The sequence below is a fragment of the Microtus pennsylvanicus genome, chromosome 8, assembly GCF_037038515.1.
Source record: "Microtus pennsylvanicus isolate mMicPen1 chromosome 8, mMicPen1.hap1, whole genome shotgun sequence".
NCBI lineage: Eukaryota > Metazoa > Chordata > Mammalia > Rodentia > Cricetidae > Microtus > Microtus pennsylvanicus.
The window spans coordinates 90,633,095-90,647,123 of NC_134586.1; the positions used below are offsets into that span (position 1 = coordinate 90,633,095).

Genomic DNA, 14,029 nt, shown 5'->3' on the forward strand with positions numbered 1-14,029 from the left:
AAACATGAGGACCTGTGTAAGCCTAAAGACCTATGTCAAAAGCTGGGTCTGAGAACATGTACTAGAATTCTAGTACTGGGAGATAGAGACAGGTGACTCCCACAGGCTGGCTAGCTGGACAGCCTACCTGAATCAAGCTAATAAGAGATCTTGTTTCAAAAAATAAAAGGGATTGTGACACCTAATGTCACCTGAAATCATCTTCTAGTATCCACAAGTATGTGCACACGCATACCTAGATACATACACAACACATGCAACTGCATACACACATGAAAGACAATGACCAGACGATTATAAGGAGAGAGTACCATTATTGCACAAGTTTCTAAGAGTATGGGCACAGATGTATTCAGATGTATTCAGGAGTGAGACTTCAGGAGAGTGGCAGAGGTGAGAGGCTCAGCCATGAGGACTAGAAGGGACCATGCAGAGAGGAAGGGAAGGTTTTCACTGCTTCCCATCTTTGGGAAGTTTGGGTTAGCACAGGAAAGAAAAAGTGATAGGGATAGACGAGACGGACATTTTATAGCTGATTTGAATATACCAGAAGTAGAGAGAGAGGGCACATCGGTAAGAGGAAAGGGGAGAAGTAAATGTGTGATGGAAATGCCGAAGGGAAGGCAGGTGGCTAGTACCAAACAAGAGGCAACTATTCTTCAAGGCCTGGAAGACTGTCTGGTCACCAAGCACTTGGTCAGTAGAGAATGAATGAATGAATGAATGAATGAATGAATGATAGGTGAGATGAGATGAGATGAGATGAGATGAGATGAGATGAGATGAGGTAGGGTAAGGTAAGGTAAACATGAACAGACAAAGGTGCAGGATCTAGCTCTGAGATACACTGAGTGCTGTAGTTTGGCTCGAGACCACCCCTCCCACTCTAGGCTTAAATTAAAGGTTTGGTTTCCTGTTTAACACTATGAGGAGATGATGATGCCTTTAGGAGGTGAGAAGTCTGAAGAGCTGGCTCTACAGTAAAGAGCATCTGCAGAGGGCCCAGGTTTGGTTCCCAGCCTCCACATAACAACACAAACCCCCATCTCCAGTTATTCTTTCTGGTTTGTTAAATACAGGATCATGTCATCTGCAAATAGGAATAATTTGCTGTCTTTCTTTCCTGCTTGAATCCATTTTATCTCTTTTCCTTGGCTTACTACTCTAGCTAAGACTTTAAGGAGTGTATTGACTAAGGGTGGGGATAGTGGGCATCCTTGTGTAAATTTAGCTAAAGTCAGATATGCATATAATAATATTATTGTAGTACAGCTGCCATTCCATATGTGGCACACTGCAAAAGATCCAACGTCCCTAGAGACCCCTAAAACTGTCTTCAGATGCACCACCAGATGTCAAGGATTTAAGTTCAGCTTATGTCATGAAGCCTTACCTGCAGGAGTATAAGTAATTAATAAAATCATGGGGAGAAAGTAGCATGTGTTCAACTCCATCAGTCAGATTTCTCTCACTTAGACAAAATAGCTGATTATTTTGGCTGAATTTCAGTGACTTCAGAAGATAGTTGCTTGGTGCTATCACTTTGGACCTTGGTGAGGCAGAACACTATACCAGGGACCATTTGGTGAAACTGAGTGACTCACCTTGTAGCAGTCAGGAAGGTAAAAGAGAGCTGGTGGGGGAGGTGGAGAGAGGGAGGGACAGAGGCAGGGAGTGAGGAATGGAGAGAGAGAGAGAGAGAGAGAGAGAGAGAGAGAGAGAGAGAGAGAGAGAGTAGACACAAGATATGCACTTCAAGGTCATGCACTCTATGGTCTACATCCTCCAAGTAGTTCCTACACCTGACAGTTTCCATGTCCTCCCCTAATCCATTCAATTATGAACATATTAATGGAGCAATGCATGAATATCATCAGAAATCCCTCTTGCCAATCAGTCCCAGTCAAGTCTTTAGCTGTCAGGAGACATTTTACATTCATATGTAATTAGTGCCTACTAAGTACTTGGTATATGAATTACCTTAACCTTGAGAACTGGACCTTGATAGCCTCTTTCCTAAAGTTGAGGAAAGGGAGACTTCAGAGAAATTAGCTAACCTAATCTCAGCTATCTATTGAGAGGGTGGGAAAACCCGACCCTGAACCGCCTGACTCCCAAGGCCCGTGCTGGTTTTATTTGACTCACACACATCAACCTTATAACCACTCTATCATATTCTAAGTTTCTCATCCACAGGCACTGTTTCCTTTGCGCTATCGTCAGAGCAACACAGCGGCATAGAGTATAGGCTGCCTGTATCATGTTTCTGTTGAGCAAAGGAGATGCTCAAGCCCCTTTCTATGGGGCTGTAGCAGATTGAGCTCAACCCCTGCCAGTTGGAGAACCTGGGATCAACACTCCTAAGGGTGGAGTCACATAGACAGTGATCTAAAATGGGGCCACAGGTAGACTGTAGACTGAGGGAATGAGTGGGAACTGGAGTGAGAAACAGATGATTTGCCCACGACCCAAGGGCGAATGATGGATGAAAGTTGGACTCCAGATCATACCCAGATGAAATGGACACAGAAAGGGGCCTGTGAGGAGAGCTTGGCTTCATTCTGTGAAACTTGTGGAGAGCTTGCAGTTCTTTTTTCATTGTGCTGCAAAACTATGAAGCAGGCCCAGAGACTAAGGGTATGGGAAAACATGAGCCCCTTCCTACCAAAGCTAACACCCTTGAGAACCTGGGAAGGGTTTAGAAATCCTACAGACTCCCAGCCATGAGGGGATGCTGTGCCTGTACTGTCTCTTTGAGATCCAGGTACTAGGCAAGAAAAGATAAAGATGAGGATTCTGAGTACTCTGACTCTCATGGATCCTTTTCTCTGTGACACCAGGCTTCTCGCACCAGGACCCTTTGCATCTAGAATCAGCCAAGTTGGCCCAAAGAAGGATGGAGCAAGTATCCGACCCAGGGTCTTGCTTTCTGCCTAGCCTAAGATTAAAAATGCACATGCTGGAATTGTCATCTACAGAGAGACTTCCCAGCAACGGTGGAGCTGCTGACAGAACTTATGAATCCATCATTAGCTCTTCAGAAATGAGGAGGTTATTTCTTACCGATTCTCAGCAATGAATGTGTGCACCACACATGCTGACAAGCATCTTTCTCAGTTTATAAATACCAGAGCACATGTTCCCACTCCAGTGGGAATAGAGCCCGTTTGCCCACTGCAGACGAAGCACAATTTCATCAGCTAATTGCTACCGGAGCAGCAGCTCTGTGCATGCTCTTGTACATCTGGCTGTACAGTACCATGAACTTCTCAATACAATGCACGCTCACGCTGGTGGCTGGCAGGATGCTCTTGAAAGGAAAGTTGGGCTCCGATGCTACACATGTTGCAGGAACCACATGTTCTGTTTATTGATAAGTTTTGTTTATTTGTTTTCAGTGATGCACTGAAGTCCACTGGGAACCCAACATATAGCTGTTTCTCTTCTTTGTCTTTCTTATAAGCAAAAAAAATGTCTCTGATGGAGTAATACTGTTTACAGGAATACACTAGAAGCATATATCTTCACAACTATGATCCGTTATATATATTAAGACACTGAAGCTTAGAGAGGTGAAGGGGCTACACAGAGCCTACTCCGTCTAGAACAGAAATAAAAGATCAAAAGATGCTCTGACCCTTGCTTGAGTGATCTTTCCCATCTTTAAGTCAATTGCATTTCTAGCGGTTTTTGGTTGGTTGGTTTGCCTTTTAAATCTTTCCAATTCTCTCTACAGTTTATATTTCTCTAAATGTATTTGTGATTCTGCTCTCTGGGGTTTTATATTTTGTAATTTAAAACCTGCATCAGTGGTTTTTCATACAGTTAACCCTATTCAGTTATCTTTGTCTTGATGCCTGTAATAGTTTCAACAGGTCCTGAGCCTTCATGAGCACCATCTGAGATAAGCTAACTGAAGCTATGTATTATATCATGTAAAGCCATTTCTGGATATATACTGTATGCCAAACACTACACTGGTACTGTAAACAGGCTACCCCTTTAATTTTTTTCTCACTCTTATAAGATGATTGGTATTATCCCTATATACAAACCAAAAATACCGGCTCATAGAGGCTGAAGAACTCGCCCATCACTGTGCCCACTGGTGTAACAGAGGCATGACTATTATGGGGTTAACCAACTGTGAGTTCTGCTTCACAGGAGTGCACACACACCTGGTCAAAAGCCTATGGTTGAGGATGTCGCAGGCATGCGGCTCATGCTTTCCTAATAGACAAGCAGCCTAACTGCCTCCTTAACTTAACACGCACACTCAACCCACAGACTAGTGCCGCTGCCACTGTCGGCCTGGACCGGAGAAGCTTCTTTCTGCAGGGGGCAATCGCTGATGGAAAGACTCACAAGTGCTCAGATGCTGAGGACAGGTGAGACTGAGTGCTCGGCCCTAAACAAGACATCTGTATTACCCCCTACAAGACATGCCCAGAGGGCATCACAGAAAATGGGTTAGAAAGACTTCAAGAGCCAGAGAATGGATATGAGCCCTATGAAATGCTGCCTTCTGGACAGGAAAGAACCATTACAATAGGGAGCACGCAGAGGTCCTTACCTGCACAAAACCTGCACACACAAAAAGACACAGGGGAAGAGGAGAAACTGGTGGGGAAGACAGGAGTCAGAGTGGAGAGGGGTAAGGGTAATGGGGGTGAATATGATCCTAATCAATCTTACTAAATAAATAATAGCAAAGTTTTAAGGAGAATTTGCCCATGATCAAAGAGAGAGCAAATATTCAAACACAGATTGTGCGATACAAAAACCTGTGTTCTAATTATCACTGTTCCCACTGTTTGTCGTTCTAATAATTAAGATGCAGAGATGCTAGCGCACCCCTAGAATGCAAGCTGCTTAGTGGTTGCACATCTACCATGAGTTGTCCTCAACTCCGGATGTAGGAGCCTTTAAAGACACCCAGGTCCCAGTCTCTAGTAGCTGTGACTGTCACCCTAAATCTCGAAGAAACTGCAGATGGGGTTAAGGATTTTAGGTAGGAGAAGTAGCAAGGGGGCGTGACACAGAGATGTGGAGGCAATGCAGCCACGGAGAAACAGACTCGTGTCACATGGCAGCAGGCCAAGGATGCCAGCAGCTGCTGGAGGCTGGCAGAGGCAAGAAGCAAATTGTCCTCCTAAAGTCTCCAGCAGAACAGCACCTTAGTTTTAATTCCTACATCTCAAGTTCAGAATCACAAAACAAATCTCCATTGCTTCAAATCACCCAGTAAGTGGTAACTTATTATAGCTGTAATAGAAAACACATAGGCTTGGGGAAATTGGGAGGTCAGCTGAAGCACTGACTGCATTTGAGTGTTCAGAAAACTGGGGGAGCTTGATACTTTCACCCTTCTTTTTGAAAAAAGAATGAAAATACTGGACATCAACTGTGAGGCACGACACATGTGTGCAAATATGTGCACACACACAAGAACATGAACACATCAGTGTATAATGTGTGTGTGTGTTTTTTAAATAAGAAAGAAGAGGAAAGACAGGAACTAGAGCTGTGTCTATGAAATAACTAGATAGTAAGTGTCATACACTACCTAAGACTAGTAGTCACAATACCACTGAGGAATTATTACAGTTTTCTGTTTTATTGATAGCATTGCAATTTTGTTCAGACCAAAAGAAAAGAATTCTTTACAAGAAGTTCACTGAAATGGTTATGGATCAAAGGATTCTTGCTTCAAAATAAACACGGGAAGGAAGAAGTGTTTATTTCGTACCATGGGAGGTATGAAATAAGTTTAGTTTATTTTATTTATTTATTTATTTATTAAAGATTTCTGCCTCCTCCCCGCCACCACCTCCCATTTCCCTTCCCCTCCCCCAATCAAGTCCCCCTCCCTCGTCAGCCAGAAGAGTGATCAGGGTCCCTACCCTGTGAAAAGTCCAAGGACCACCCACCTCCATCCAGGTCTAGTAAGGTGAGCATCCAAACTGCCTAGGCTCCCACAAAGCCAGTACGTGCAGTATGATCAAAAACCCATTGCCATTGTTCTTGAGTTCTCAGTAGTCCTCATTGTCAGCTATGTTCAGCGAGTCCGGTTTTATCCCAGGCTTTTTCAGACCCAGGCCAGCTGGCCTTGGTGAGTTCCCGATAGAACATCCCCATTGTCTCAGTGTGTGGGTGCACCCCTCCCAGTCCTGAGTTCCTTGCTCATGCTCTCTCTCCTTCTGTTCCTGATTTGGACCTTGAGATTTCAGTCTGGTGCTCCAATGTGGGTCTCTGTCTCTGTCTCCTTTCATTGCCTGATGAAGGTTAATATTCAGGAGGATGCCTATATGTTTTTCTTTGGGTTCACCTTCTTATTTAGCTTCTCTAGGATCATGAATTATAGGCTCAATGTCCTTTATTTATGGCTAGAAACCAAATATGAATGAGTACATCCCATGTTCCTCTTTTTGGGTCTGGCTTACCTCACTCAGGATAATGTTTTCTATTTCCGTCCATTTGTATGCAAAATTCAAGAAGTCATTGTTTTTTACTGCTGAGTAGTACTCTAATATGTATATATTCCATATGAAATAAGTTTCTAATGAACTGACGTGATTGCTGAAGTTGGATAACAGGCATGAGGAAGCATTTCATGTCATTCTTGATACATCAAAACATACGAAATTTTCGTAACAGAACGAAAAAAGGTGGGGTGGAGCTATAGCTCGATGGAAAAGGCACTTGCTGTACAATCATGAGGGCTAGAAATTGGATCTCTATAAGCAGAGAAAGTATGGTAGGCCCCTATAATCTTACACTCAGGAAGCAAAGACAAGGGACCCTTGGGAAATCTGGCTAGCTGGACTAGCCAGAACTGGTGAGTTCTGAGTTCAGTGAGACATCTGCCTCAAGAAAGAGGATAACTGAAAAGACACTGGATGTCAACTCTGAGACCACACATATATACAATATATGCGCACACACACACACAAGAACATGCACACACTTATACCATATATATACCTATGTGGAATATTAACTTAAGATGTGTTATGTTCGTTTATGCTGTAGAATATGTTTAATGATACAAAGATGTATTGCATTCCTTTATTTTGCATTTGTTTAACTCTGTGAAGTTGTGTTACTTTACCTGTCTAAAACACCTGATTCTTTCTAATAAAGAGCTGAATGGCCAAAGCTAGGCAGGAGAGAGAAATAGGCAGGGCTAGCAGGCAAGAATAAATAGGACAAGGAAAAGAAAGAAGGGGAGGAGTGAAAAAAAAAAGGAGAGGAAGATACCACTGACCAACCACCCAGCCACACAAGCAGCCATGGAGTAAAAAGCAAAGAAAGTATAGAGAACAGAGAAAGGTAAAAGCCCAGAGGCAAAAGGTGGATGAGGTCATTTAAGAAAAGCAGAGTAGAAACAAGCCAAGCTAAGGCTGGGCATTCATAAATAAAAATAAGTCTCAGTGTATTTATTTGGGAGCTAGGTGGTAGGCCCCCAAAGAGTTAAAAAAAATCAACTAAAGTGTGTATGTGATACAATTTTGTGTGTGAACAAAATTGCAATGCTATCAATTAACAGTAGGAAAGGACGGGAAAAGGCAGGAGCCAGAGGTGTGACTATGTTCTAGTATGGATTTGGTCTTTATGTTGTTATATGATCTTGAGCAATTCATTCCTGCTCATCACTATAAAATTAAGGGTGGTGTGACATCTGACCCCCTCCAAACTGCCCCAAGTAGTCAAGTCCCATGGCCTTAAGCAGCGCTTAACCATCTAAGACCTTTTTTCTCCCAGCTCAGCCCTCCTCTCTCCTACTCCCCTAGATGCTCTGGCACCCTGCCTGCGAAGGACAAAGTTAGCAGATGCTGCAAATGACCAAGGTCAAGCTACCAGTGATGCGAGAACAAATCAAAGTCATGCACCCATGGTTTCTCACGAAACCTTTCACCCAGCCTGGCTCCCAGAACTCCAGAAGCCGTCACTCCTGCCGCCAGACGCAGAGGTGGGCAACCTTCGGCAAATGCATTTGACAGCTGAAGCCTTAAGGTAGCCAACTCCCAGGGCCCCAACGACAGAGGACAGACCTCAAAGGCTAGGAATCCACTAGCCGAGAGCAAAAGATTAAAACTGATTCTTATTATGCAAATCTATAATGTAAACAAAGTTGGAAAGAACAAAGCCAGCTTGGAGAGAATGTAAATCATCAAGTGCACAGATAAGAACTCCCCTCCAGATAAGAACACAAGCCCTGAGTGTTCCTCACCTCCTGATAGATAGCACAGCTACGAGCAGTGGGGTAAATAGGAGACTCCAGGCTTACTATGTTAGCACCCACACTTTGTCTGAGAACTTAAGAAATGCCTTTTTTTCCTAATAGAAGGCAAATTCACAACACTAAATTGAACCATATTGAAACTGCTGCTATCCTATATCAGAAATAATAGATATTGACAATCCCATAAGGTACAAACCACCCTTTTCTGGATGGTGGCCAACATTGCTTAACAGTGCCGTGAATCAACCCTTAAAAAAATAACAGCAGAAGTCTCCAAGCCCCAAGGCAATCACTAGCATAGTCCAGATGGGGACAACGGCAAGTGCTCCCCCAAATCGGTAGAGTTAAATATGAAATTAACACAAGATGGAGAACCGACATGTACATAGCATGCAAGAGACTAAACAGTTGTGAGGAAACAAAAGCAAGCAAAACCAGAAGGCCGAGCAATCAAAGATCTACCTACAACTGCACAACCAATCCTCCACCAGACAAAAAGGAGTGGGAGGTAGGAACACCGCAAGGTGAAAGATACTGCCACAAAACCGGGGGTTCAGAAAAAGGGGAGAAAGAGAAAAATGAAGGTAGAAATTAGCAAGCCATGTATGCAGTGGGAGGCAGCCTACAAGGGAACAGGGACCTTTGATGACACCAGTAAGGGTTTGGTTGCCAATCCAACTCAGCCAGGCTCAGGACAGACACCCCAAACAGTTCTGGCGTATCAACTCCTCCAGGAAGCTGCCCCCTCCCTCCTTCCTCCTCTCTCACCCTACTCATCCTTTTTTTACTCTGCCCCCAGGGTGAAGAACTGGGGAGGAGATGGGCCCTTCATGGCCATTCACATCCTTAGTGCTGATGATAAAACAAACCAAACCAAGCAGAAAGAGTTCATAGAGTAAGAACAAACAAACAACAACAACAAAAAAAAACTGAGTGAGTTATAAGGTCACAAACACTCCCTGAAACCATCGGCTCAAATGAACCTCGGGGTCATCGACACAGAAACAGCATGGAGTTTGTCTGGTTTCCTTTGCTGCTAGCTCAGGCCCTTGGTCATGCTGTGAGATGGGTGTTTAACCACCAAGTCCACCCTTCCAGAGAGAACAGGCCTCTGTCTCTCTCTATGGGAACAGGGAGATCTCTGAGTGATGTGGGAAGAAGGGAATGAATGAGGTGAGGGAGTACAGGGGAGCTGGAGAGAGGACCATAGGGGAGTCCAGCAGACACTCAGGCCACGGGGTAACCACTGCAGGATGCCTGGGGAGCACAGGCATGAGCAGTTCAACTTCACAGAGACTCAGAACCTCCCCTCGGCTCCCGCCAGTTGAAATCTACTCAAATTCCCAGAGAACCAGTCTTTTTCACTGTGTCTCCTGCTCGATGCCCCTCAGGGCCTGTTGTAGCATCACAGTTATTCTAGAAATGCCTGTAAATAACTCTGTCTGGTTTCAGGATAAGCAACGGAAAGGTGCACAGGCCAGGATGCGCCTTTGACTCAGGCCCTGGAAAAAATCAAACTCTGTGGGCACTTGCTGCTCCTCTGCTCTTCCTTCTTCCCTCTTCCGGAGTGGATCAACCAACCGTTCTGTGGTTACAGCAAATGCGCTACCCCACCCCACCCCCGGGGGTGGGGGTGGGGGTGGGGGGCGTGGCAGTTCAGAAGCCAGCTTTGAAATCTGAGTCCAAGCCCAACTACGTTACCCACCATAAAAACTTACCAAGCCAACCTCAGCTTCTGCATCTTGAAACGAAGGCAGAAATAAACTCTAGGTGCTGGCAAAATTGCAAGAAGATAAAATGAGATTACTTCAGCAAAATACTCACTCAGGTCTCTTGTTTTTGCTGCTGATGCTGCTGCGCCTACTATTACTGTAACAATGGCCATATAAACAGGCTTCGGTTACTTCACAATTAGTCAGAAAATTTTTCATAAAATAGGATCCCAACTCCTACTTTTATGCTATAAAACTGTATTTATGACATCAAAAAGGCATTTTGGTTGAAAAGGTTTTCCCAAATGAGTAGAATTCTGACAACACACTCTTGTAATAAACATCAAGTTCCGAAGCAAACTATTTCTTTGTGTCTATCTCAGACGCCACAGACATAGTAAGTAGAACAAGGAGTTCTATAGGTTCTGACAGACTATAGATAGGCTTTCAATGAGATGCATCTCCACGCATAAAATGCTGCCCAATAAACCCCTGTGGCTTCCCCATTCGAAAGATTTCAGCCAGCCTGCCAGGACCAGTTAGCTTCTTGTTACATCTCCAAAATGGAGTCTGAGGTTCCATTCCCTCTGCGTGGGATGGAACTATGCTATTGGTCTGGCAATGGTTAGTGTGCCTCCTTCTGTGGTGTGGAGTTTCGGTATAAAAGCGGTCTATGGCCCTTTGAAAATGCTGGCTCATTTTCGGCTGCGGGCACCTCTGCCTTAGAGACCCGGGCTCACTACTGTGCATGATGCCTATCTGTATGTTTGTGTACTCCTCCCTTCCCCCAGGTCCCTCTAATTTCAAGTTTTATCCTGAAAATTATTATGGAATTCAAACTGCACTGGAAATACACCTAGATAAGGTATATCGTTCATTTATATAACTCAAGCACCTACGTGTTTAATCATTTTAATTACTGTACATGTGGCAGAACAATTTGATTATTAATGCGTTTTTTCTACCTGCCTAACACAAGCATCTGGAACAAAAAACTAGCATATCATTGGGTATATTCAAAACAAAGCACACATGCACATGCAGATACACACGTGGGGGGTACACATGGGTCCATATGTATGTAAAAGTCAGACGACAATCTGGGGTTTCATTCTTCAATGCCATCTGTCTTTTTGACACAAGGTCTTTCACTGTTCTGTGGTTCCTCAAGTAAGCTAGGCTGCCCAGTCAATGAGCCTAACTCTGCAATCACACACATGTAATACCATGCCAGACTTTTTTTTTCAACAGTAGGTTCTGAGGCTAGAACGCGGGTCCCCATGAGAGCACGTTACCGAGCTATCATCTCAGCTGCCATGAAAACATTCTTGATCTCGCAACAGGAGCATTTCCCTTCTGTGGTGGTCAGAATGAAAATGGCCCCATAGGCTCACAGGGAGTGGGAGGTGTGGCCTTGCTGGAGTAGGCGTGGCTTTGTTAAAGGAAGTGGGCTACTACTGGAGCGGGCTTTAAGATCAAAGAAGCTCAGGTCTTGCCTGTGTGTTTTAGCCTCCTTCTGCCTGCAGATCAAGATATAGAACTCTCAGCTCCTTCTCCACCACCACGTCTGCCTGCATGCCACCATGCTTCTCGCCATGATGATTCTGGGCCTAAATCTCTGAACTGTAAGCCGTACCCAATTAAATGTTTTCCTTTTTAAGACAACCATAGTCATGGTTGTGTCTTCACAGCCATAGACACCCTGAGACACCTTCTGATATTTACTGGGATAATAGGATATTTTATTCCGATATTTATGGGATAATAGAATATATTTACTTGACATAAAACATACAAACACAGCATTCTCCATACTGAATTAGAAGTTTATTGAGCTCCCAATTCCCATGTCTGGAACATGAACATGGATTTACATGCATTGTCTCATGTTGTAGATCTCACATGCATGTCGTCTTCAGTCAGCTGGGCCTCTGCTCTATCGTCAGTAATTTAGAGTTAGCTCAATGTGAGTGAATGGTAAGTACAGAATGATGCATAAGCCGTAGCAATAAATCCTTCCCAATATCATTTACTTTTTCCCCCCAAAAAACCATATTACAACTCTCTCTTGTAAAAAATAAATTTCAGAACAAGGCATTTAATTGACCTCACTTGAGAAAAATAAAGATAATTTCTATCAGTTCAGAATTCAGCAATGAATGTCCAACTATGGCTAAAAGGTACACCCTGAGAATTAAATGATTTATTTGAACAAACCCTTTAAGGTTTATAAAGCTGTGTTAACCTAATGTCAGGAAGGGACACAAGATATCTGTGCAAATGCCCCTGCTCACTTTGCGGTAGAGTTCTCCAGGGATGCGGTATTGTAAACATCCTCATTGTCTTCGATGCTAGAAGCGTCTGTGGAGTCAGGCTCGCTGACCACGATGCCAATGGAAGACAGACTGGTAATGAAGGCATGGACTTGCTGTGCATAAACGTCCCTGATGTTAAAGTAAGGTAGCTCGGGGCACTTCTCCGGTGGGTCCTCACTGCACTGGTCCACATCCATGTCCTTCTGCTTCTGGTAGTACTTGGAAAACTTGTTGAAGATGATGGTGATGGGAAGGGCCACCACCAAGATGCCACAAATAATACACGTGCTTGCAATGATCTTCCCGGCTAAGGTGATCGGATGGGTGTCTCCATAGCCCACCGTGGTCATACTGATAGTAGCCCACCACCAGCAGATAGGGATGCTGGTGAGACTGGATGCAAGTTCATCCTTCTCCACAGAGTAGATGAGCACGGAGAAAATGGAAATACCCACCGAAAGGAAGAGAAGCAGTAGCCCCACCTCATGGTAACTGTGCCTCAGCGTGGCCCCAAGAGACCGAAGCCCTACCGAATGCCGGGCAAGCTTCAGAATTCGAAAAATCCTCATGAGTCGGAGGATTTGGACCACCTTGCCCATGTTCTCAATGTCCTCACTCTCTTCTTCCTTGGTGTCCACAGCCAACGTAGCATAGAAGGGAATAATGGACACAAAGTCGATGATGTTCAGAGGGTTTTTCCAGAACTTCTTTTGAGAAGGGGCAGCGACCAGCCGGATGGCCAGCTCACCAGTGAACCAGGCAATGCATGCAATCTCCACTCCCTCCAGCACAGGGTCATCCACTTCTCCATCCTCATTCTGGAATTCGGACATGCTGTGCACGCACATGGCCACAATAGACGCCAGCACCACACTCAAGGAGGAGATGGCGATGAGCTTGGCGGACAGGCAAGAAGCTGGGTTTTCCATTCGAATCCAGATTTTCTTTCGGAGCTGACCAAATCTCAGCTCATCAAACTTCTCCAGCTCTTTCTCAAAGAGAGAGGATTCTTCGAAGGAGGAGTCCGTGCTCACATCGTTGCTTTTCTGGTCCCAGTCTTTGTCATGGCTTTCTTCCTTCCTCTCCTGGTACCGGCTGCTGCAGCAGGAGTCAATGAAGAGCTCGTTGATACCCCAGTACTCGATCTCCTGGCAAAAGGAGAACACGCACAGCTCCTCCATGACGTGCAGCTTCCCCGTGTAGTAAAAGTTCAAGACGTATCTGAACAGGGAGGGGTTCCGATCAAAATAGTACTCTTTGTCGGCCACGCTGTAGTCATCACACAGCTCCAGTATGGCCTCCTCAGAATGGCAGGTCAGCAGCTTCCCCAGCCTTGTGTGAGGGAACCGCAGGAGGGTACTCTGGTCCACAGACTGCTTAAAGCCCCCCACGTTCAGGTTGACAAGTTCCTCGTCTTGTCCAGGGCGATGGAAAAACTCACCAAACACCATGATGGATAGAGGAGGCAGAGTGCTGGCCAGGAAGGGAGATGCCCGAGATCACATTGCACCTGGAAGGAGCACAAGACAGTATTAGCCTGTGCCCAGCCCTGCGCCATCGGGACTTATTTTTAATCTGCCCTTTCCAGAATGATGAGCCGACTGAAGGCAAAACAGGAAGTGCATTGAGAAGAAGAAAAGCACATTCTGGGGGTCTCTGGAAGGGCTTCAAAAACTTGAGCTTAGAAATCTAGTTTTATAAAAGAAAGCCTGCAGCATCATTACATGAAGCCTAATTCCCTTTTCTCTATTAAACAC

At 44.7% G+C, this 14,029-nt stretch overlaps 1 protein-coding gene across 2 annotated transcripts in view; it reads right to left on the reverse strand.

Annotated features, from left to right (window-relative positions):
• Positions 1–11,762: 11,762 nt before the first annotated feature.
• The window catches only part of Kcns3 (potassium voltage-gated channel modifier subfamily S member 3), a 46,916-nt gene continuing 44,649 nt past the window's right edge, over positions 11,763–14,029 (reverse strand). For both annotated transcript variants that reach the window (XM_075984018.1, XM_075984017.1), the window contains exon 3: positions 11,763–13,782. In XM_075984018.1, coding sequence (XP_075840133.1) covers positions 12,248–13,723 — 1,476 coding nt within the window. In that variant the 5' untranslated portion in view covers positions 13,724–13,782 and the 3' untranslated portion in view covers positions 11,763–12,247. The remainder of the gene's footprint in view (positions 13,783–14,029) is intronic.